The sequence below is a fragment of the Salmo trutta genome, chromosome 8 (assembly GCF_901001165.1).
Source record: "Salmo trutta chromosome 8, fSalTru1.1, whole genome shotgun sequence".
NCBI lineage: Eukaryota > Metazoa > Chordata > Actinopteri > Salmoniformes > Salmonidae > Salmo > Salmo trutta.
In genome coordinates, this window is record NC_042964.1 from 25950853 (window position 1) to 25975977 (window position 25125).

Below are 25125 nucleotides of genomic sequence, written 5' to 3' on the forward strand. Positions count from 1 at the left end.
ATTGGCCCCCATCCATATAGTTCAGGTACAACCCAAATGCCTGCCCTGCCCAACCTTTACTTCCTCTTTGACGAGTCTTCTTTGTGTTAAACCCTATAGTCTGTCTTTATTTCTGACTGTCTCTCTTTCAGATGCAGTTCATGTAATCTCATGGGGGGAGCAGAGTGCCGAAAGCGATGGCAAAACACACACCGAGCGAACCACCGAAGACTAAATGAACGAAGGAATGACGGACAGACAGAAGGAAAACCAACCAACACCAAATATAAGAGGAGAGGAAGAGAGAAGAAAAAGAAAGGGAGGATCAACCCGGGAGATGAGAAGGGTGGAAGGCTAGAGCACGGAGGAGGGGATATGTGATAATAAAGGCGCATCTCTCTGTCTGAAACAGCCCCCCCCCTGAAAAAGTTATAAATAAATACTGTATATTAAAAAAATAAAGCGCAGAAACGACCTAAAACTTGAATGTGTAGGTCGTTTTCAGTCGACAGAGTGAAGGGGGCAGGGGTTAGAGGTCCTAAGTTTATTGCACTTAGGACCAGTGTATACATTATGAAGTCTCTTTGTTGGGTTAGTTTGTCTTCTGTTACGTTTTCTGGTCATTGGTGTACATAGGTAGCCTAGGCTCTGTTACGGTTACTGGGACTGTATGTATGTTGCTACTAAGCTGATATTGAGCAATTTGTCACACAGAGTAAAAGAGGGACGGAGAAGAGGGGATCTAGCCATAGGCAGAACAGACAGGTTTGTATTGAAATAGATCTGTAGGTTAAAGTTGCATCCACACAGGTAGGAAGACGTAGGTGTTTGGATTAAGTTTTTCTATCTCGAAGCACTTGTGTGTGCCCGCACGCCGTTAATAAACCATTTCTTTGTGAGCTGGTCTCTACTGTCTTTCTTAGCCGACAGGTCACCAATTGGAGCGGTTTCTAGAAATCTTTATTTTAATTCTCCAACTTTCTCACCATTAGTGATATCGATCAATCCGGTGGAACCAAAGTCGCACAGTACCGTTTGTCCCTGCTCGCTTGCCATTCTTGACTGTTAGGTAGCGAAGAAAAGCACTTACGGTGTGTATGTTACCCAAGGGAGCTGTTTCAGACATGGAGAAGCCTTCATCACACGCAATCAGACTGAGTATAAAACATTAAGGATAGCCCTCTACACTCATCCTCACAACCACCATCATCCTACCACCAGCCTAACCCTCAACCGCTTCTTATGTCTATTTGTCCATGGAGAGCCACTAGAGAACTGTTGTAAAATGTTTTTAATCCCTCCCTCTACTTTATTTGTGTCTCTTGTAAGAACAGTTTCTTCTTCATCCTCAGTGTGTCCTTAAATGTTGACGGATTCGCACGCACACTAAATTACACACCCACGCGCATTAACGTGCAGACACACACACACACACACACACACCTCCATCCTGCGGAAACAATGTTTGATTTCAGAATAGGATCATTCTGACGGTTGATGTCACAATTTGTGCTTCCTCTATCATAATGTCCATTGCTCTCGTTGGTGTCTTATTGTTGCTGAAGCCATATGCAGTCATTTTCTTCCCAACTGTCAAGATGGGTCAAATGAAAGGATGTCAAACTAACTTTTTGTGTCAAAGGAAGGATATTGTCAAACTGTTGACGACTCAACAGAACTGTTTGTTTTTATTTTGAACAAATATATGTGCCAATAAGTTTGGTACTGGTTAGCGCTGAATGAAACTTAATTGTCAAGGGTTACTTTATTGTTAAATATTTGGGGGACATGGAGTTGAAATGGACAACCCAATACTGGTTTGAGCATACTCTTGGTCCCATAGGCTTTATAAAAGGATGTCAATGTAACTGAACTGTTGGTGCCAAATGTCAAAACAGGTATAGGGTCACAGTTGCCACACTTTTCACTGTCTAATTCCCCTGTATAACACACATTGGTGTGTTATATATGCCATGCGTTTCTCATTTAGGACTGTTTTCTGTTTACTTCCTATATCTTGACGCTAAAGCCAATAGTGAGTTATGCCCCCTAGTTATGTTATGTGCACATATATAAATGTCATTTATTATTTTTGATGAACAAGCTGAAATGTTGCACTGAGATGACCTCATTCAGAACCTGAAAGAAAGGAGAGAATTGGTCATAAATTAATGGATCAAATCAGTGTGTGGCTCACGTACACAGATTTGCAGGTGCGGCGGAGTGCTTGTGTTTTTGAATGCACGTGCAGATCCCAAAGACGAACCCTTCCCCTTGTCCACATCACCAGTGAGTTGAGTACTGTGGAGCGTCTAACGCTGATCCTTTTCACTTTCTAGTAGACCTAGCTCTCTAGAACCCTATCTTTGCTGCTCTTCGGTCTAGTACATATAGCTCTATATTCACCTCTTGGTGACTTGCCATTGTCGTCAAGATTATCTTGGTGGATTGTCACTGTCTAGTAGACCTAGCTCTAAATTCCCCTCTTAGCCTCTTGTCACTGTCTAGTATGTATAGCTTTAGCTTCTCTTGGTTTTTCTTTCCCGTCAAGTATATGTGTCAAACTCATTCCACGGGGTGAGTGTTTGCGAGTTTTCTCTCCACCCTTGTACTTGATTGATGATTTAAAGTCACGAATTAGGAACTCCCCTCACCTGGTTGTCTAGGTCTTAATTGAAAGGGAAAAAAACAAAAACCTGCAGACACTCGGCCCTCCATGGAATGAGTTTGACACCCCTGGTCTATTAGATATATTTCAAGAATTGTCTCCAGGATCTCTTTAGATTCATTCCCCTTCTGACCTCGTTTCATTGTCTAGTAGAACTATATCCACAGAATCTCCTCTTGGAGTCTTTTCACTGTCCAGTATGTATAGCTCTAGATTCTTCTTGCTTCTGCTTTTGGAGATGCTTTACAATCCCTTTTGTCTTCTAACTTCCTGTTTCTTCACTGGACTCTGTCATAGGCCGTCACTTATCATGCTGTGAGTGGGTGTGTACGCCATCTTTAAACTTATACTGTCTCTGATTGGATCATATGCATTTTATGTCTTGTCGGTGAAACCAAACTATCCACAATGTTATGGGAGATGTATACTCTGAAGAATTAAGTCTGTAGTCTTGAAGTATTTGAGGGTTCTGGTGGCACTAGTCTTTGTCTGTAGGAAGGATTGCCTCGCTATAGTAGTACCTGTGTAAAAAGGGGGTTGAGAACCAGTGGTGGTCATTTGGAAGTTAAAGGTCCAATGCAGCCGTTTTCATCTCTATCAAATCATTTCTAGGAAACAATTTCGCACCTTTTGATTGTTTTCAATTAAAATAGTCAAAAATAAGCAAAAATAGCAGTTTCTCAAGCAATCATTTTGTTAGGATTGTCAGGGAGTGGTCTGAGTGGGGAGGGGAAAACTAGCTGTAGGTTTGGAACGCTCTTATTGGTCTATTAAATTTCCCGCCTGGTGATGTCACCAAGCAAGCCAAAACGCCATCCCACCAAAACAGGCTAAAATTTGAGTCTTTTCAAACATCTCTAACACTAAAAGGGCATTATCATAATTTTCATTATCACACTATTATTCCAACCTTATAGTGTGGATATATATTAAACACAGAAACCCTTCTCTGGGCTCCTCGTACTGTGATAGTCCCTTACTCAGGAGGGTAGGAAGCTCTCGGTAGAAGTTGCTCTAAAAGACAGATCTAGGATCAGCAAACCCTTGGGGAGAAATGCAAAACTGACCTTAGATCAGTGTTAACTATATTTGCATCCCAATGGCACCCTATTCCCTATGTAGGCCTCTGGTCAAAAGTAGTGCACTATATAGGGAATGAGATGCCATTTGGCACACAATCCTTGTTTGGCACTGAAGTTGATGAGCACAGCTTTTTTATTTTTCTCTTGAATTTATCATGTCTTATGTTCTCTGGTTCTTCAGTAGTTTCATTTCTCTCTTTTTGTGTCATTTTTAAACTAGATTGTTGTTCTGCATGGTATCCAGGCTTGCCTGTGTTGTGTCTTTGAACTGGTTTCAAAACAGTGGAAGAATAGCAGAGGGGGAGAGTGACAGTGTGGAGACTACAATGTTGATTGTCCTATTATAATCTTAGGGGGTGCGTCTCAATAATCTTAAGTGTCTTTCTCTCTCGTCTCCTAAAACCAGAAGAGTGTTAGCTCCCAGAGCGAATGCCAACAATGTCAAATCACACTGATGGTCTGTTTATGGTAGGCTTTTCTTCCCCTGTGCATGGTCGTGATGATGTTGTGTTCTTTCTACAACTCCCCTTAAAAGCATGATCTGATTTACTGTCTGTTAAAACTCGTTCAAGTGTCCGGGTTGTCATGGTTGCGTTTCTGATTACATGCTGCAAGGACAGACACCCCTAACCATAGATCTAGGGTGAATCTCAATAGTAATTCCTTGACTCCTTGCATCCTCTGTCCTCAACGCATTGGAAGAGGTGGTCTGGGGGTGTAGCCAAACCCTTACATTTCCAAAGATGCCACGTTACTTTTCCCTTTATTGAAATGGGTCTTTTTGATCATATCTGCAAGTGTAGTACCCTCTGGTGGTGAGTCCCTGTAATAACACAGTAATTGAAGATGTCATCAACGAGAAAGGAACAGGGAGAGGAATGGCCTTTTGGGGTTAAACGGATACATTTGGATAAATCTTTCCATAAAATGCATCATTGTATCTGTTATAACCTGATACATTTGCTCATTTTCAGTCAGTGTTTGTTCAACGATCTTGTGCACATTTTTTTCCTACATGTTTTTTTGGAAACAACTACTCTTCTGATAGCTGCCTGGTGATAACTATGTAAATATAAATAGAAACATGCAAACACATACACACACACACATGCATCCCAATCCTAATCCCTGTATTGTACTATACAGGGAATATGGGCTGTGTTTACACAGGCAGCCCAATTCTGATCTTTTGCCCAATTATTGGTAAAAGAGCTGATCTGACTGGTCAAAGACCAATTATTGAATTGGGCTGCCTGTGTAAACGCAGCCATGGTGTCATTTGGGACACATCCATACACACACATCTGCCATAATGTTATTTTTGTCTTTGTATTATTATTTTTCTGAACATGAGAGCTATTTGATATTTGCATTATACAGTATATAGATATATTATAATAATACCCAATGGGTGATTAAACGTATGAAGAAGGGGATTGGCTGCATATCTACAGGTCACCAATGGATCGTCAATGGATGTCATTGATTGATTGTCAAGGATGCCAAATGATTCAGAGAATCACACCTTTCTCTGATTATTCTTCTTGTTCTTCCCCCTCTTTGTACATTTTTATTTATTTATGCAGAAATATTAGGATTTTATTAAGCATGGAAATAATACAAAACGAACGTTACAGAAATACAAAAATCATTGGCTTTTATTTTACTTACTGTGTTTATTTTGATTATCTTTTTTTGGAAGAAATAAAGTCATTTTCCATTCCTAAAGCTTTTTGTGATTTTAATGCTTATTTTCTTTTGAGTGTGGAGTGTCTGCGCTGAGTCTAAGGCTTGCTGCTCAAAACAATCTCCACCTAAATTTTTGTAGATGCTCTTATTCAAAGTGACTGGAACCCACAACCGTTGCGTTGCAAGCACCATGCTCTTACATCTGAGTCACATGGGACCCGTTAGTGTTAGACTATACGGTTTGCAGCATGGTAAGCGGCTTATTCTGACATGTTTTAGCCGAGAGTTTCCCAAACTTTGTCCTCGGGACCACACTTTTTTTGATTTTCCCGAACACTACACAGCAGATTCAAATGATCAAAGCTTGATGATTATTTGAATCAGCTGTGTAGTGCTAGGGCAAAAACCAAAATGTCATTTTGCCATGCCAGGACACACCTACACGTGTGCTTAGTGCAGTACACACACAGACGGACAGGAGAGAGGAATGTCAAGCCGCCTCTAGATAAGGACTGACAGCTGAAGAGAGAGAGGGGATGACTGGTGGCTATTTTTATCATTCAGCCAGGCCAAGCAGAGACCCCCTCTCTTTCCTCTCTTAGTCCTCCTGGATCTCTCGTTCTTTCTCTCATTCTCTTGCTGCTTCTTCTATCCGGGAGAAAGTTCTGGAAGACTGGGTGGGATTAAAGTTTCGAAGCCCCTCGAAGAGGAAAAAGAAGAGAGCGGGTTAGCGGAAGGAAAAGTTTGGTTACGGGAGGACAAACTAAATACTAAGCCAATATGGCTCTTCTTTGCTACAACAAAGGCTGTGGAGAGAAGTTTGATGCTGACAAGAACAACGACGGTAAAACCACTTCAACTCAAACACACGGTTTATTAGTCACTGTTATACTGCGATAGTACACAGGTTGGATTGAATGCACTGTAGACTATGACAGTTAATAGTAAGGAATAATATTATTTGGATTAAATGCATGTTGCAAGGTATTTCAGTTTTCAGTGTATTGTAGACTAATACTGTTTTTTGAATGGCCAAATGTAGAGGGGATAATGTGTATTATGGTAATCGTTCATGTGTAATTGCATAGATTATGATAGTCTGACAGACCCCTTTGGGACAGAGGTGGGAATTGACAGGTGTTTTTAGAACTGAAAGGGCCAGTTTCGCAGATGAAGATTGGTCCCATACTAATAGACTAAAACACATTTTCAATTAAGGATCTTTGGGTCCAGAAAACTGGCGTAGTCATCCACACATTGGCATATCATGGAGAGATTCTGGATTGAGAGATTGTATTGTAGGCATGTGTGTGCAATTGTTGTGCGCGTGTGACAGATGTGCATATGAGAGAGACAGACACTTGAGTGAAAGCATGCGCCGACATAATTTTCCACGTCTTTAGGTCACTGAGTAGGTCTCCTCTTCATAGCAACTGTTAGGTTGGTTAATGCCTTATATGGGCCCAACCCCCTCCCTCTTATGACCAGAACTCTGACAGCTGTCTGGGAGACCCTGCTGATTCTGTGTGTGCCTGCTTGTCTGTGACAAGTTACAACGTTTGTGTCTGACAAAGGCCAGCGCCAACAAGTGCCTTTTGTTGTTTCTCGCCCCCTCTAGATGCCTGTCTTCATCATCCAGGTGTTCCCATCTTCCACGATGCTCTGAAGGTATATAAATAAAAACATTTGAGAAACTTACAGATGAGAATCAGTAAATATGAAACTATCCTCACAGTACTTGATCAAATTGATAAACAATGTGTGTGTGTGTGTCCAGGGTTGGTCTTGTTGTAGGAAGAGAACCACAGACTTCTCTGAATTCCTTTCTATCAAGGTAAGGACAATGTGGGACGAACTGGGTTTGAACTCGACTGTTTTAACCCACTGAGCTGAAGCATGTAGGCATTAGCTCAGGGAACAGTATTGATCAAGTATATGCAGTAGTTCGCTGTCAGGGTACTCTGTCCGCAGTATCCTGACATTACTTTTCTATTGGATTTTTCTATTGTAGGGCTGCACCAAGGGGCGTCATAGTAACGAAAAGCCCCAGGAGCCTATGCAGCCAACAGTGACATCAGACAAGAACGGCGTAAGAAACAACAGAGAGGAGATAATTTACCAGGGGCCCAAATCAGCTGAGGCACTGCAGAAAGAGAGACCCAGGTAGGGTCAGCTTGCTCAGATGGCTGATTAGGTGTTTATTTATTTATTAATTTAAATTATGTATTTATTGTCCTTTACAGTTCAGATGAGGATAAGACCAAATTGAAGCTGAAGGTGTCTGCCTCTCTGACTCAGGTTCTGGAGAAGATGGAAATCAGCAGCAAGGCAGAACTAAAAAAGAAAGGTGTGTGTGTGTGTGTGTGTGTGTGTCTGTATATATATCCCTCCCATACCTTCTTCTCTGTTTGGTTTCCTCTTGTTGTTCAAATCGTTGGTTTCTATACAATAGCAGGGCATTTCAATGCTTCTGTTGACTAATACCAATACTTCTCTGATGAAATATGATATTATTTTGAAACTCCTTTGTTAATTTTGCAGCGTAAGATTTCAGCAGGTAGTTTAACCCTGTCCTTCTGACCCTCCCTATTTCTTTTCCTCCTCTTTCTCTCTCTCTCTCGCCCTCACAGAGAGTGCGGTTGTCATGCAGGGAACGCGATGCAAGAATACAGGATGCAAAACAGTAGGTGTCTCTCTTTGTTTTTAATATATATATATATTTTTTTTAATTCATTTTTATTAGTGCTTTTATTTAGTTTTTCTCCCCAATTTCGTGATATCCAATTGGTAGTTACAGTCTTGTCCCATCGCTGCTACTCCCATACGGACTCGGGAGAGGCGAAGGTCGAGAGCCATGCGTCCTCCGAAACACGGCCCGCCAAGCCGCACTGCTTCTTGACACACTGCTTGCTTAACCCGGAAGCTAGCCGCACCAGGAAACACCGTGCAGCTAGCAACCGAAGTCAGTGTGCATGCGCCCGGCCGCCACAAGGAGTCGCCAGAAAGCGATGGGACAAGGACATCCCAGCCGGCCAAACCGTCCCCTAACCCGGACCACACTGGGCCAATTGTGCGCCGCCTCATGGGTCTCCCGGTCACGGCTCGCTGCAACACAGTTCCGGGAACGAACCCGGATCTGTAGTGACGCCTTAGACCGCTGGCCACTCGGGAGGCCAGGTGTCTCTTTTGTGTGTCTGTCTGTGTATGTGTGTTTTTGTGCGTGTGTGTGTGTGCATGCGCTCGTGTGTATGTATGTGAGTGTGTGTTTCACAGAGAAGGGAGTAAAACATTTGAGGTGCAGTAACTCCTGTCTTTGTAGATAATGAATCTGTTGCATTCTGCTGATGCAGGGTAACAGCCTGTCTCAGACAGTGTTAACTCTTTCCCGTAACTCCACAGTTTGTACCAAAGCGTTATATTCTAGAGAGTTGGGTCGACTTTACGAATGTTGAATATTGTTCCAATTCTATACATTCGGTTGCATAATCATTATTTAAATGTTAATAGGTAGCTAACATGACTGCCATATAATGTTGTAGTATCATGTAAATGCATCACAATGCAGAAACCTAAATGTCCCAACTTTCTCATTAGAAAAATGTAGTCATCTTAAAATTCTTGTTAGCATGTTAGTTATCCCCCTACCTGAGAGGAGAATTCAGTAGCTAATTGTTGTTGTTTGTTGTTGTTGACAGCAATACCAGGGCCCAGAGACCAACGGAGAGACCTGTACACACCACCCTGGAGCACCTGTCTTCCACGAGGGGTAAGACAAGGACTGTATTTCACTTACAGCGCGTTCTGAAAATATTCAGACACCCCTTCCCTTTTTCCACATTTTGTTGCAGCCTTATTTTAAAATGGATGAAATAAATATTTTTTTCCTAATCATTTACATTTACATTTAAGTCATTTAGCAGACGCCCTTATCCAGAGCGACTTACAAATTGGTGCGTTCACCTTATGATATCCAGTGGAACAACCACTTTACAATAGTGCATCTAAATCTTTTAGGGGGGGGGGGGGTTAGAAGGATTACTTTATCCTATCCCACCTAATCCATCTACACACAATACCCCATAATGACAAAGCGAAAACAGGTTTTTAGAAATGTTTGCAAATATATTAAAAATGAAAGGTGTTCAGATCCTTTGCTATGAGACTCAAAATTGAGCTCAGGTGCAACCTGTTTCCATCCTTGAGATGTTTCTACATTTTGATTGGAGTCCACCTGTGATAAATTCAATTGATTGGACATGATTTGTAAAAGCACACACCTGTCTATGTAAGGTCCCATAGTTGACAGTGCATGCCAGAGCAAAAACCAAGCCAGGTCGAAGGAATTGTCCGTAGAACTCCGAGACAGGATTGTGTCGCGGCACAGCTCTGGGGAATGGTACCAAAACATTTCTGCAGCATTGAAGGTCCCCAAGAACACAGTGGCCTCCATCATTCTTAAATGGAAGAAGTTTGAAACCACCAAGACTCTTACTAGAGCTGGTCGCTCGGCCAAACTGAGCAATCGGGGGAGAAGGGCCTTGGTCAGGGAGGTGACCAAGAACCCAATGGTCACTCTAACAGAGCTCCAGAGTTCCTCTGTTGAAATGGGAGAACCTTCCAGAGGGACAACCATGTCTGCAGCACTCCATTAATCAGGCCTTTATGGTAGAGTGGCCAGACGGAAGCCAAAAGGCACCTAAAGAACTCTGACCATGAGAAACAAGATTTTCTGGTCTGATGAAACCAAGATTGAACTCTTTGGCCTGAATGCCAAGTGTCACGTCTGGATGAAACCTGGCATCATCCCTACGGTGAAACATGGTGGTGGCAGCATCATGCTGTGGGGATGTTATTCAGCGGCAAGAACTGGGAAACTACTCGGGATCGAGGGAAAGATGAACGGAGTAAAGTACAGAGAGATCCTTGATGAAAACCTGCTCCAGAGCACTCAGGACCTCAGACTGGGGTGACGGTTCACCTTACAACAGGACAATGACCCTAAGCACACAGCCAAGAAAATGCAGGGGTGGCTTCGGGACAAGTCTCCGAATGTCCTTGAGTGGCCGAGCCAGAGACGGGACTTGAACCCGATCAAACATCTCCGGAGAGACCTGAAAATAGCTGTGCTGCAACGCTCCCTATCCAACCTGACAGAGCTTGAGAGGATCTGTGGAGAAGAATGGGAGAAACTCCCCAAATGCAGGTGTGCCAAGCTTGTAGTGTCATACCCATGAAGACTTGAGGCTGTAATCGTTGCCAAAGGTGCTTCAACAAAGTACCGAGTAAACGGTCTGAATACATACGTAAATGTGATATTTACGTTTTAAATTTAATACATTTGCAAAAAAAATGTTGCTTTGTCATTATGGGGTATTGTGTTGTAGATTGATGAATTAAATATATATTATTTATTTTTATCAATTTTATAATGTAAAGTAACAATGTTAATGCAGCAGGTATTATACAATACTATTATATACTCTTCTACGTGTATAAGTACTAGAGCTGTTGCTGTGTAAAGACCATAGACTTTAATGCTGCTTTATTATAAACATCTGAAATGTAATATTAATGTAATACTATAGGTATAATACGGTGCTGTAATTCTAACCCTACAGGTATAAGTACTGGAGCTGTTGCTGTGTGAAGACCATAGACTTTAATGCTTTTCTGGATCAGAAGGGTTGTACCATTGGCAAACATCGCTGGGTCCAAAAAGTGGTCGGTGTTAGCCCTCCTCTCTCTCCTTTTGACCTTTTCTTCATGTCCGGGTTTCGTTCTGTTGCCAATTGTGCCTGTTTTTTTTTTTTTTACATGAAAATCACTTAGACATTTTGCTGTAAACAGTTAACTGTAAACTCTGGGGTTATTGCCTTTCTCTCTGAATGTTTGTGTGTGCAGAACAATAAGAAGGTTGCGTGTAGACATGACTGGCACCAGACAGCCACACAGGTCTACGTGACCATCTATGCCAAGAACGCCAACCCTGAACTGTCCTACGTCGAGGCTAACCGCACAGTGGTAAGAACGGGCTACACACACACACACACACACACAAACGCCGACATACAAGAACGCCAACCCTCAACTGTCCTCCGTCAAAGCCATTCGCACAGTGGTAACACATACACACGCATATTGACTTTTGGAATATACACACATTGACTTTTGCATATATTGTTTTCCCGCTGGTGTTTTGAGTAAGGTTGTTAATGATGATTAACATCTCTCTTTCTCTCTCTACCGCCCTGTCCCTATCGCTATTCCTGTAGCTGACCTGTCACATCCAGTTTGAGGACAACAAGATTTTCCATAAGGACTTCCATCTGTGGGGGGTGAGGGACAATGCTTTTCCAGTGTTTTTTTTTTTTTTTTTTTTTTTTTACCTCTTGAATTGTTTACCCCCTCTCTATTTCCCCCTCTCTTTGTACTATACATTCCTCTTTCTTTCTCGCTGGTGTTTCTGTTTTCTATTTCCCTCTTCCTGTCTCTTTCGCCTTTCTCTCCTCTAAACACCAACCAACAACTATCCCCACCATAACCCTAACCTCATATCCCTCTTCCTCCTCTACTCTAGGTAGCGGATGTAGCCAACAGTGGGGTCAACATGGTTTCGTCTAAGGTGGAAGTGTCGCTCCGTAAGGCAGATGCTGTGGCCTGGGGAAAACTAGAGGACCCCAAGTTCAAACCAGAACCAGAACCCCAGGACCTGGACACGGGTACTGTAAACATCCCCCTTTATGTTGTTTTATCTTGTGATTATAAGGAAGTGTTTGTTCTACCGGCAGAATGAAAAAATACATTTGGGCATTGGGGTCAAAATGAATTAAGGTTAGGATTAAGTTTAGGAACAAGGGTTAGGTTAAAGGTTAGGGAAAGGCATAAACGTTAACATTGGGTTAGACGCCGTTCATTTTCTGCCAGGCTATACGCTGCCGTAATCAAAACATCGGCTGGATTCACAGTATTGCTCACTGTATTACAGGTTACACTGATGAGGCCGACGACCCCAGTCAGTGGGACAGGGACATCGACGACGACGACATCAGTGATTCAGACGAGGAGTGGGAGAAACCTCAGATCATCCAGAATCCTCCAGAAGAGGATGCGATGCCCGTGTTAGAAGGTTAATTGACTAGTTGATTTATTGATTATGTCTATTGTCCGTCAAGACGGTAAAGGTCAAGAGGATGCTCTGACTGGCTGTGAGATTGAGTGTTGGACAATAAAGTATTCTATCTAACATTTTCCTTACAGTCTAAGGACATGGTATGGCTGTAATATTGTTACTGGTTTTTAATTTATAAAGAAATTGTATTTTAATTTGTTTTATGTATTGATCTCTACTGTATGCACAGATACAAATTAGAAATATCAACCTGTTATAGATGAGTTTGTCTTCTGCCCTCTAGTACATATTAGGCCATTGTCAGGCAACAGAAGTCAGTTATCAGACACATTTTTGTCAGAATCAATGTCCTAATATGGACACCGTACTCTGGTTTCATTGCAATTAAATAAGAAAGGCCTACCGTATTGAAAAGTCAATCTGTCCATTCTACACAATTCCTGTTTGAATGTGACGCTAAATGGGCCTGCTGTGCTGTGATATTCATTAAAACAAAGGAGAAACTCCATCTGTCTAACGTGCATTGTGTCACACTTGGGACATACACACACACACACGACTCCAACAGCGATGGATACACTTTATTTCAGCCTCCTGCTAGCAGCCAGTGAATGCTGTCTCTCTCTCTGGGTTCTGGGACATGGATGATTGGCAATTGGATAGCACAGATAAATAGGCTTGGGCCAGAATTCAATCGAAGGCCTGCTGTCGCGAAGGGCGCTGCACGCTTGATCTTGGCTCACGCGTAAATTACCTTTAAAAGTCAAGTGCAGTGCGCTTTTCGACAATTGCGCCTTTGATTGTAATCCGGCCTAAATTCACTGATGATAATCAATCATATGCAGTAAAACAGTAAAATCATAGCCTGCATGATTCCTGTCTTATTGGCAACAAACATTTATGTCGAGTAAACTGTCAAAATTACAGTTTGGCTCTGAGATGAAGCATAATGTATATCTATTTGGGAACACTCAATCAAGTTCAATACATGATGAGTTCAAAGATTCACAATTCAAGATTTGATCACAATTCAAGATTACATTCAAGATTTGAATCACAATAACGTCCTCCTTATCAATTGATACCATTAAAATAGTATAATATACAACATCTTGACACTTCAAGGAATAATTTTTAGGCCCAAAGGCTGACCTTCCAGCCTGGTTACAGAGATCAACCAGTACAACGAATTAACAGCACAAGATTATTATTATTAAACATCTTTGAACAAACAACGTGCAACATCGAGTCCAGCTTTGAGCATTGCACAGCAGAGTCCAGCCAGTGCGGTCTGTAGGCGTGCGTTCACAAAAACTTGCCGTGAGATACTGTTACACAACCGTGGCATATTACATGTTACATACATGTTGTCCAACAAAACGTTTCCAAATAGTTTCCTCTTGACTTGATCGTTACGTCGTTGTTGCATTGTTCTCCATACCTCTCAGTACCTTGGCAATTGACCTCTATATATGTTATGTCACACAAGATTTCAATACTGATATCCTAGCGTCGTGCCATAGACGCAACAACAGCAGCTAAGGAATCGTTGGCATAGCGTTGGAGTAACGGTGTAGCAACATTTTTCAGAAGCCAGTCTTCCATGAGATTAGGACGTGTAAAGTGAGAACATTAGGGTTGAAAAATTCTGTAAACTTTCCCAAAATTCCTGGGTTTCCTAAAATCCTCTGAATTTTGGGGTTTTCTGCGTATTCACTTCTGAAAATCCGTAAATGTTCCAACGGGATTTCTTGAAACCTGGTAATTTAGAAGAAATTACTGGAATTTTGCCACCCTGAGAGCATGTACATGAACAGTAGAACAACCCCTGACAAGTGAATAAACATTTAATATCTAGTATGTATATATAATATACTTTAACATTCGTTTGGTTATATTTATATGTTACATATTATTAACACACATTGATCTCTGTATAGATGTGTCATAAATACAAGGGAGAGCGACCGTTTCCATAGCAATAAAAACACAAGTGAACGATCACTTTACAACGTTACACGCACACGTCGCACGCACACACACATTTTTTCTTTTAGTTGCTCTTTGTAAAGTGCAAGGCAAGATACAGTAAACTTTGAAATGATTAACACGCACACAGTGCCGTTTGCACACACACACAATCGTCATATGTCGTTTAAAACTTGGCACACATGTACAGGTACATCACTAAAGCCTCTAGCACTAACAGCAGGACAAGCACGCTATTGGTACAGTAGGACAATCATAGCTAACACTTTATCTGGAAGGCTGATAATAAGCTGATAATAAACACCATTACTTAACTATTAAATGACTAATACATAGCTTGTTCTGCATTGAATGAATTAAATACATGTTATTTTTTAACTTAATGATACAACTTAACTTATCTCTTGTTCATGGTTTAACTATATATGATTCGGCATACTGGTCTTTGTAATATATATTTTCATCCGAAACTACTATTATTCATAAATACATGAATAAATTATATAGAACGATATAGCGGTTAACAGTTAAAAAACTATACATGAACTATCTATTAACAGTTTATAAGCTGTTTATGACCAGACCTTCAAAATAAAATGTTACTCAATTTCTACAACAGAAAAATACAAAAATCTCACTGCATTTATATTCCAGCGTAGGGGTTAGGGATGGTATAAATTATCCCTAACCACAGATGTAGGGTCAACTTTCCCTCCTCAAAACCTAAGCATAACCATAAGGAGGGATAATGCAAACCTTAGACGGATCTTAGATCAGTGTCAATGGGCTACTTCATCCAACTTGGAAGGCATGCAGGGACACATTGAGGATCATCGTGGCTTAGATGTTACAGTAAATACTGTAGTAGCTAGCCGTAGATATTACATTGAGTACTGTAGTAGCTGGACATAAGATGCTACAGTACATACATTATATATTACGGTAAGTACTTTAGCAAGGCCAATATATTAGTACCATATTCAGTCCACATGTATTACATTCCTCAATATGACCCTTCAATAAAAACTTTTTCACATTTTTAAGTCTCCAGTTCAGCAGGTGAGAATAAGTTGAGATGTTTACATAGTTTTTTTGTTTTTTGTTATTGTTGATGTCCTCCAACAAAGATGTCCTCAAACTTCAGCTTTCTCAAAAAAACTAAAAAGTCCCGAAAGTCAAGAGACAAAAGAGGAAGGGTAGCCTAAACCCCATAAAGAGGATATATTAAAGAATAAAAACAAAATGTCCACTCCCGTCATGCAAAAGACAGCACCGCCTACGTAAACACATTGCGCCGTCAAGGAAACAAAATATGCTTAGAAACTCTTTCCTCTTCTCTGGTTGGCCACTTTGACTATCAAGAAGCCACGCCCACATCCCTGGTTAGCAGGTCAAACAGCACACCAAACGGTGATGCAATGCAAAGCCACGCCCCCTCGTTAAAAACAACTCCTCCCTGATTACAAAATGGAGAACACTGAGTCAAGGGGGAGGTGATAGCTGAATGGGGAGAGGGTCATTGATTTGTTGAATAATTTATCCCCCCTCCGGTTGCCATAGTGACAGGTGTCTTGTTAAGCCTCCTCGTTAAGTTCCTCAATTGCCTGAAGGATCCGTCTCACATGCCCCACCTTTAATATCCCAAGATCCTGTGGGAGAGAGAGAGATGGACAGACAATCAAAGTTTCTCCTTTTTACACAATGTTAATGAATGTTTCACTTTTTTCAAAATCTTTAGTTTTCATCAACTTAATATCACTTTATATCAACGTAAGTAACTTGTGCCGCTTTCAGGGGCATCATGCACCCTAAAAATCTGAGGGCGCAAAAAGTATGTGAGGACGGTTGGGGGTGGTCCAGAAGGGGGGCTAGGCCCCTGTCCTTGCATTTTTTTAACACCTGAAACCGCTTTTTACTGAAATCTAGAGCCATAATCATTAAGCTATGTCAACAACGACAACAGAAAAATCTGCATATCTAAGTATACCGCTTGAGCCGTCTGTATCTAAAACTAAATATGCCTCTCTGTATCTCGGCTAAAATCTGGGTAAAAGATTGAAAGGAATGTGAGTCTTATTCAGTACATTTAGTTATTGCTTGCTTTTCTAAAGTCTACCAACCTTGCCAGCCCATATGCCAGCTAACATAGTTAGACAAGCTAGCTACTATAACTTCATTGATAGCCTGAAATGGCTTCTTGGTAGCTAGTTATGAGGTTGGGAGATTGGGAATCTATCTGAGCTAGCTAAAGCCAACTTCATAAAATTGTTAGGTGGCTAGAAATATTACAGAGAAACATCAACAACAACATATACACTACCGTTCAAAAGTTTGGGGGTCACTTAGAAATGTCCTCGTTTTCCATGAAAACATACATGAAATTAGTTGCAAAATGAATAGGAAATATAGTCAAGATGTTGACAAGGTTATAAATAATGATTTTAATTGAAATAATAATTGTGTCCTTCAAACTTTGCTATGGTCAAATAATTCTCCATTTGCAGCAATTACAGCCTTGCAGACCTTTAGCATTCTAGTTGTCAATTTGTTGAGGTAATCTGAAGAGATTTCACCCATGCTTCCTGAAGCACCTCGCACAACTTGGATTGGCTTGATGAGCACTTCTTGCGTACCATACGGTCAAGCTGCTCCCACAACAGCTCAATAGGGTTGAGATCCGGTGACTGTGCTGGCCACTGCATTATAGACAGAATACTAGCTGACTGCTTCTTTCCTAAATAGTTCTTGCATAGTTTGGAGCTGTGTTTTGGGCATTGTGCTGTTGTAGGAGGAAATTGGCTCCAATTAAGTGCTGTCCACAGAGTATGGCATGACATTGCAAAATGGAGTGATAGCCTTCCTTCTTCAAGATCCTTTTTACTGCTAAAATCTTCCACTTTACCATTACCAAAGCACCCCCAGACCATCACATTGCCTCTACCATGCTTGACAGATCGCGTCAAGCACTCCTCCAGCATCTTTAATTTTTTTCTGCGTCTCACAAATGTTCTTCTTTGTGATCCGAACACCTCAAACTTAGATTCGTCTGTCCATAACACTTTTTTCCAATCTTCCTCTGTCCAGTGTCTGTGTTCTTTTGCCCATCTTAATCTTTTCTTTTTATTGGTCAGTCTGAGATATGTCTTTTTCTTTGAAACTCTGTCTAGAAACTCTTGTCTGTTTTATTTATTTACCTACCTATTGTTCACCTAATACCTTTTTTGCACTATTGGTTAGAAACTGTAAGTAAGCATTTCACTATAAGGACTACACCTATTGTATTCGGCGCACGTGACAAATAAAGTTTGATTTGATTAGAAGGCCAGCATCCCGGACTCACCTCTTCACTGTTGACGTTGAGACTGGTGTTTGCCTGTACTATTTAATGAAGCTGCCAGTTGAGGACTTGTGAGGCGTCTGTTTCTCAGACACTCTAATGTACTTATCCTCTTGCTCAGTTGTGCACCGGGGCCTCCCACTCCTCTTTCTATTCTGGTTAGAACCAGTTTGCGCTGTTCTGTGAAGGGAGTAGTACACAGCGTTGTACCAGATCTTCAGTTTCTTGGCAATTTCTCACATGGAATAGCCTTCATTTCTCAGAACAAGAATAGACTGACGAGTTTCAGAAGAAAATACTTTGTTTCTGGCCATTTTGAGCCTGTAATTGAACCCACAAATGCTGATGCTCCATTTAGACTCAACTAGTCTAAAGAAGGCCAGTTTTATTACTTCTTTAATCAGAACAACAGTTTTCAGTTGTGCTAACATAATTGCAAATGGGTTTTCAAATGATGAATTAACCTTTTAAAATGATAAACTTGGATTAGCTAGCACAACGTGCCATTGGAACACAGGAGTGATGGTTGCTGATAATGGGCCTCTGTACGCCTATGTAGATATTCCATTAAAAAAATCTGCCGTTTCCAGCTACAATAGTCATTTACAACATTAACAATGTCTACACTGTATTTCTGATCAATTTGATGTTATTTTAATGGACAAAAAATGTAATTTTCTTTAAAAAATAAGGACATTTCCATGTGACCCCAAACTTTTGAAAGGTAGTGTACCAGTCAAAAGTTTGGACACACCTACTCATTCAAGGGTTTTTCTTAGAATTGTAGAATAATAGTGAAGGCATCAAAACTATGAAATAACACATATGGAATCATGTAGTAACCCAAAAAGTGTTAAACAAATCAAAATATATTTTAGACTCTTCAAAGTAGCCACCCTTTGCCTTAACGACAGCTATGCACACCTCGGCCTTCTCTCAACCAGCTTCACCTGGGATGCTTTTGCAACAGTATTGAAAAAGTTCCTACATGTATGCTAAGCACTTGTTGGCTGCTTTTCCTTCACTCTGAGGTCCAACTCATCCCAAACCATCTCAATTGGGTTGAGGTCGGGTGATTGTGGAGGCCAGGTCATCTGATGCAGCACTCCATCACTCTGCTTCTTGGTCAAATAGCCCTTACACAGCCTGGAGGTGTGTTGGGTCATTGTCCTGTTGAAAAACAAATGATAGTCCAACTAAGCGGCAACCAGACGGGATGGCATATCGCTGCAGAATGCTGTGGTAGCCAGGCTGGTAAAGTGTGCCTAAATAAATCACAGACAGTGTCACCAGCAAAGCACTCTCACAAAGTCACAGCGGTTGGAACCAAAAATCTCAAATTTGGACTCATCAGACAAAAGGACAGATTTCCACCGGTCTAATGTCCATTGCTCATGTTTCAAATCGAAACAAATTGTATTTATTACATGCACAGTGAAATGCTTACTTACAAGCCCTTAACCAACAATGCTTTAAGAAGTTTTAAGAAAAATAAGTGTAAGTAAAAAATAGAAAATAAAAGTAACAAATAATTAAACAGCAGCAGTAAAATAACAATAGCGAGGCTATATATAGGGGGTACCGGTACAGAGTTAATGTGCGGGGGCACCGGTTAGTCAAGGTAATTGAGGTCATATGTACATGTAGGTAGAGTTAAAGTGACTAAAGAGGGGTCTGGGTAGCCCTTTGATTAGCTGTTCAGGAGTCTTAAGGCTTGGGGGTAGAAGCTGTTAAGAAGCCTTTTGGACCTAGACTTGGGAGTCCGGTACAGCTTGCCGTGTAGTAGTAGAGAGAACAGTATGACTGGGGTGGCTGGAGTCTTTGACCATTTTTAAGGCCTTCCTCTGACAGCGCCTGGTATAGAGGTCCTGGATGGCAGGAAGCTTGGCCCCAGTGATGTACTAGGCTGTACGCACTACCCTCTATAGTGCCTTGCAGTCGGAAGCCGAGCAGTTGATATACCAGGCAGTGATGCAACCAGTCAGGATGCTCTCGATGGTGCAGCTGTAGAACCGTTTGAGGATCTGAGGACCCATGCCGAATCTTTTCAGTCTCCTGAGGGGGAATACGTTTTGTCATGCTTTCTTCACGGCTGTCTTAGTGTGTTTGGACCATGATAGTTTGTTGGTGATGTGGACTCCAAGGAACTTGAAGCTCTCAACTTGCTCCACCCGTCGGTGAGAATGGGGGTGTGCTCGGTCCTCCTTTCCCTGTAGAGCACAATCATCTCCTTTGTCTTGATCACGTTGAGAGAGAGGCTGTTGTCCTGGCACCACATGGCCAGGTCTCTGACCTCCTCCCTACAGACTGTCTCATTGTTGTCGGTGATCAGGCCTACCACTGTTGTGTCATCGGCAAACTTGATTATGGTGTTGGAGTCGTGCCGGGCCATGCAGTCATGAGTGAACAGGGAGTACAGGAGGGGACTGAGCACACACCCCTGAGGGGCCCCCTGAGTTGAGGATCAGCGTGGCGGATGTGTTGTTACCTACCCTTACCACCTGGGGGCGGCCTGTCAGGAAGTCCAGGATCCAGTTGCAGAGGGAGGTGTTTAGTCCAAGGGCCCTCAGCTTAGTGATGAGCTTTGAGGGTGCTATGGTGTAGAACGCTGAGCTGTAGTCAACGAATAGCATTCTCACATAGGTGTTCCTTTTGTCCAGGTGGGAAAGGGCAGTGTTGACTGCAATAGAGATTGCATCATCTGTGGATCTGTTGGGCAGTATGCAAATTGAGTGGGTCTAGTGTTTCTGGGATAATGGTTTTGATGTGAGACATGACCAGCCTTTCAAAGCACTTCATGGCTACAGATGTGAGTGCTACAGGTCAGTAGTCATTTAGGCAGGTTACCTTAGTGTTCTTGTGCACAGGGACTATGGTGGTCTGCTTAAAACATGTTGGTATTACAGACACTGTCAGAGACATGTTGAAAATGTCAGTGAAAACACCTGGCAGTTGGTCAGCACATGCTCTGAGCACACTTCCTGGTAATCCGTCTGGCCCTACGGCCTTGTGAATATTGACCTGTTTAAAGGTCTTACATCGGCTACGGAGAAGCGTGATCACACAGTCGTCTGGAACAGCTGATGCTCTCATGCATGTTTCAGTGTTACTTGCCTCGAAGCGAGCATAGAAGAAATGTAGCTTGTCTGGTAGGCTCGTGTCACTGGGCAGCTCGCGGCTGTGCTTCCCTTTTGTAGTCTGTAATATTTTGCAAGCCCTGCCACATCCGACGACCGTCAGAGCCAGTGTAGTAGGATTCAATCTTAGTCCTGTATTGAGGCTTTGCCTGTTTGATGGTTCGTCGGAGGGCATAGCGGGATTTCTTATAAGCTTCCGGGTTAGAGTCACACTCCTTGAAAGAGGCAGCTCCCCCCTTTAGCTCAGTACGGATGTTGCCTGTAATCCATGGCTTCTGGTATGTACGTACAGTCACTGTAGGGATGACGTCCTAGATTCACTTATTGATGAAGCCAAAGACTCATGTTGTGTACTCCTCAATGCCATCGGAAGAATCCCGGAACATATTCCAGTCTGTGCTAGCAAAACAGTCCTGTAGCTTAGCATCTGCTTCATCTGACCACTTTCTTGATGACCGAGTCACTGGTGCTTCCTGCTTTAGTTTTTGCTTGTAAACAGGAATCAGGAGGATAGAATTATGGTCAGATTTGCCAAATGCGAGGGGTACACGTCTCTGTGTGTGGAGTAAAGGTTAGAGTTTTTTTCCCCTCTGGTTGCACATTTAACATGCTGGTAGAAATTAGGTAAATGATAGAAGAATTTGTATGTTTAAGATAATGACTAAAGTATTCCACCCTGAAACCATATAATTGTATGAAATGTGTTAGAGTCATAATCCAATAATGTGTGTGACTAGGCCATTGTGTTACTATTTCACAATATGAGCAGGGTATAGTTGAGACATTCAGAACAACAGAACTGTCGACTAGTGATAACGGTGAAACTAATAACTGGAAAGAGGCCTCCCCACCCAAGGGAGGTGAAAAACTGTTAGAAACGGCTTGCAGAAGATGATGAAACATGTTGCAGAAGTGTGATAAACAATGTATGTGAATTGTGGAAAAATACAGCCCACCTAAAGAGAGGTGGAGTTTCTACTGATGTGAGTTAATTTGTGTGTGTGCTATAAAAAGATTGTGTTCTCATTTTGAAGACAGAGCGCTCTCTGAATAAAGGACTGATCTATTGCAGAATTTGAGACTTTGTCTACTTCTTTATTAACTGAAGCCTTACAACCTTCAGGAAATAGACAAAGCTTTGAGTAGTAGTTGAATTCAACCATTGAGATAGAAAATTCTCGTGACAGTAAAACTGATTCCCTGCATTAAAGTCCCCGGCCACTAGGAGCACCGACTCTGGATGAGCGTTTTCCTGTTTGCTTATGGCTGTATACAGCTCATAGAGTGCGGTCTTACTGCCAGCATCGGTTTGTGGTGGTAAATAGACAGCTACGAAGAATATAAATGAAAACTCTCTTGGTAAATAGTGTGATCTACAGCTTATCATGAGTTATCACTATATAACTATACCTCAGGCGAGGAAAACCTCAGACTTCTTAGATTTCATGCACCAGCTGTTGTTTACAAATATACATAGACCGACACCCCTTGTCTTACCAGAGGCCGCTATTCTATTCTGCCGAAAAAGCTTAAAACCTGCCAGCTGTATGTTATTCATGTCGACATTCAGCCATGACTCTGTGAAACATAAGATATTACCGTTTTTAATGTCTCGTTGTTAAGATATACGTGATCGTAGTTTGTCTATTTTATTTTCCATTGATTGTACGTTGGTTAATAGGACCAATGGTAAAGGGAGATTACCCGCTCGCCGTCGGATCCTTACAAGGCACCCAGACCTACATCCCTGATATCTCTGTCTCTTTCTCCTACGAATGACTGGGATGAGGGCCTTGTCGGGCGTCTGTAGTAAATCCTTCCCGTCTGACTTGTTAAAGAAAAAGTATTCCTCCGGTACGGGGTGAGTAATCACTGTCCTGATATCTAGAAGCTCTTTTCGGTAATAAGACACGGTAGCAGAAACATTATGCAAAAAAACACACAATAGCACAATTGGTTATGGGTTTGTAAAACGGCAGCCATCTCCTCTGGCGCCATTCAGCCCAAGCAAGTCTCTTCTTATTATTGATGTCCTTTAGTAGTGGTTTCTTTGCAACAATTCGACCATGAAGGCCTGATTCATGCACTCTCCTCTAAACAGTTGATGTTGAGATGTGTCTGTTACTTGAACTCTGTGAAGCATTTATTTGGGTTGCAATTCCTGAGGCTGGTAACTCTAATGCACTTTCCTGTGGTGGTCCTCATGAGTGCCAGTTTGATCATAGCGCTTGATGGTTTTCGCGACTCCACTAGAAGAAACTTTACAAGTTCTTGACATTTTCTGTATTGACTGACCTTCATGACTTAAAGTAATGATGGACTGTCATTTCTCTTTGCTTGTTTGAGCTGTTCTTACTATAATATGGACTTGGCCTTTTACCAAATAGGGCTATCTTCTGTATACCACCCCTACCTTGTCACAACACAGCTGATTGGATCAAACGCATTAAGAAGGAAATAAATTCCACAAATGAATGTTTAACAAGGCACACCTGTTGATTGAAATCCATTCCAGGTGACTACCTCATGAAGCTGGTTGAGAGAATGCCAAGAGTGTGCAAAGCTATCATCAAGGCAAAGGGTGGCTACTTTGAAGAATCTCAAATATAAAATATTTTTGGGTTACTACATGATTACATATGTGTTAATTCATTGTTTTGATGTTTCACTATTATTCTACAATGTAGAAAATAGTACAAATAAAGAAAAACCCTGGAATGAGTAGGTGTGTCTAAACTTTTGACTGGTACTGTATATATATATACACTGCCTAAAAAAATAAAGGGAACACTTAAACAACACAATGTAACTCCAAGTCAATCACACTTCTGTGAAATCAAACTGTCCACTTAGGAAGCAACACTGATTGACAATACATTTCACATGCTGTTGTGCAAATGGAATAAACAAGAGGTGGAAATTATAGGCAATTAGCAAGACACCTCCAATAAAGGAGTGGTTCTGCAGGTGGTGACCACAGACCACTTCTCAGTTCCTATGCTTCCTGGCTGATGTTTTGGTCACTTTTGAATGCTGGCGGTGCTTTCACTCTAGTGGTAGCATGAGACGGAGTCTACAACTCACACAAGTGGCTCAGGTAGTGCAGCTCATCCAGGATGGCACATCAATGCGAGCTGTGGCAAGAAGGTTTGCTGTGTCTGTCAGCAAACCTTGTAGCGCCTCCAGAGCATGGAGGCGCTACCAGGAGACAGGCCAGTACATCAGGAGACGTGGAGGAGGCCGCAGGAGGGCAACAACTCAGCAGCAGGACCACTACCTCCGCCTTTGTGCAAGGAGGAGCAGGAGCGCCTCCTGGTAGCGCCTCCAGAGCATGGAGGCGCTACCAGGAGACAGGCCAGTACATCAGGAGACGTGGAGGAGGCCGCAGGAGGGCAACAACTCAGCAGCAGGACCACTACCTCCGCCTTTGTGCAAGGAGGAGCAGGAGGAGCACTGCCAGAGCCCTGCAAAATGTGTCTGCTCAAACGGTCAGAAACAGACTCCATGAGGGTGGTCCCGACGTCCACAGGTGGGGGTTGTGCTTACAGCCCAACACCGTGCAGGACGTTTGGCATTTGCCAGAGAACACCAAGATTGGCAAATTCGCCACTGGTGCCTTGTGATCTTCACAGATGAAAGCAGGTTCACACTGAGCACATGTGACAGACGTGACAGAGTCTGGAGACGCCGTGGAGAACGTTCTGCTGCCTGCAACATCCTCCAGCATGACCGGTTTGGCGGTGGGTCAGTCATGGTGTGGGGTGGCATTTCTTTGGGGGGGCCGCACAGCCCTCCATGTGCTCGCCAGAGGTAGCCTGACTGCCATTAGGTACCGAGATGAGATCCTCGGACCCCTTGTGAGACCATATGCTGGTGCGGTTGGCCCTGGGTTCCTCCTAATGCAAGACAATGCTAGACCTCATGTGGCTGGAGTGTGTCAGCAGTTCCTGCAAGAGGAAGGCATTGATGCTATGGACTGGCCCGCCCATTCCCCAGACCTGAATCCAATTGAGCACATCTGGGACATCATGTCTCGCTCCATCCACCAACGCCACGTTGCACCACAGACTGTCCAGGAGTTGGCGGATGCTTTAGTCCAGGTCTGGGAGGAGATC

The 25125-nt window shown here is 42.3% G+C and overlaps 3 protein-coding genes across 4 annotated transcripts in view; 2 read left to right on the forward strand and 1 right to left on the reverse strand.

The window, feature by feature from the left end:
- The window catches only part of si:ch211-200p22.4 (phosphatidylinositol-binding clathrin assembly protein), a 63707-nt gene extending 58250 nt beyond the window's left edge, over positions 1–5457 (forward strand). The window contains exon 20 of the mRNA XM_029760663.1: positions 132–5457. Coding sequence (XP_029616523.1) covers positions 132–146 — 15 coding nt within the window. The 3' untranslated portion in view covers positions 147–5457. The remainder of the gene's footprint in view (positions 1–131) is intronic.
- Positions 5458–5966: 509 nt separating this feature from the next.
- zgc:92429 (CHORD and p23_melusin_like domain-containing protein) lies at positions 5967–13053 on the forward strand. The gene is made up of 12 exons (XM_029760670.1): positions 5967–6262; positions 7037–7086; positions 7196–7252; positions 7430–7581; positions 7662–7765; positions 8049–8101; positions 9114–9184; positions 11037–11139; positions 11320–11439; positions 11691–11753; positions 11996–12137; positions 12404–13053. The coding sequence occupies exons 1-12, from the start codon at positions 6199–6201 to the stop codon at positions 12547–12549; spliced, it is 1125 nt and encodes a 374-aa protein (XP_029616530.1). The 5' UTR covers positions 5967–6198; the 3' UTR covers positions 12550–13053.
- A 57-nt stretch (positions 13054–13110) lies between these two features.
- The window catches only part of si:dkey-172j4.3 (diacylglycerol kinase delta), a 128616-nt gene continuing 116601 nt past the window's right edge, over positions 13111–25125 (reverse strand). For both annotated transcript variants that reach the window (XM_029760660.1, XM_029760659.1), the window contains exon 30: positions 13111–16185. In XM_029760660.1, the coding sequence (XP_029616520.1) occupies positions 16133–16185 (53 nt within the window). In that variant the 3' untranslated portion in view covers positions 13111–16132. The remainder of the gene's footprint in view (positions 16186–25125) is intronic.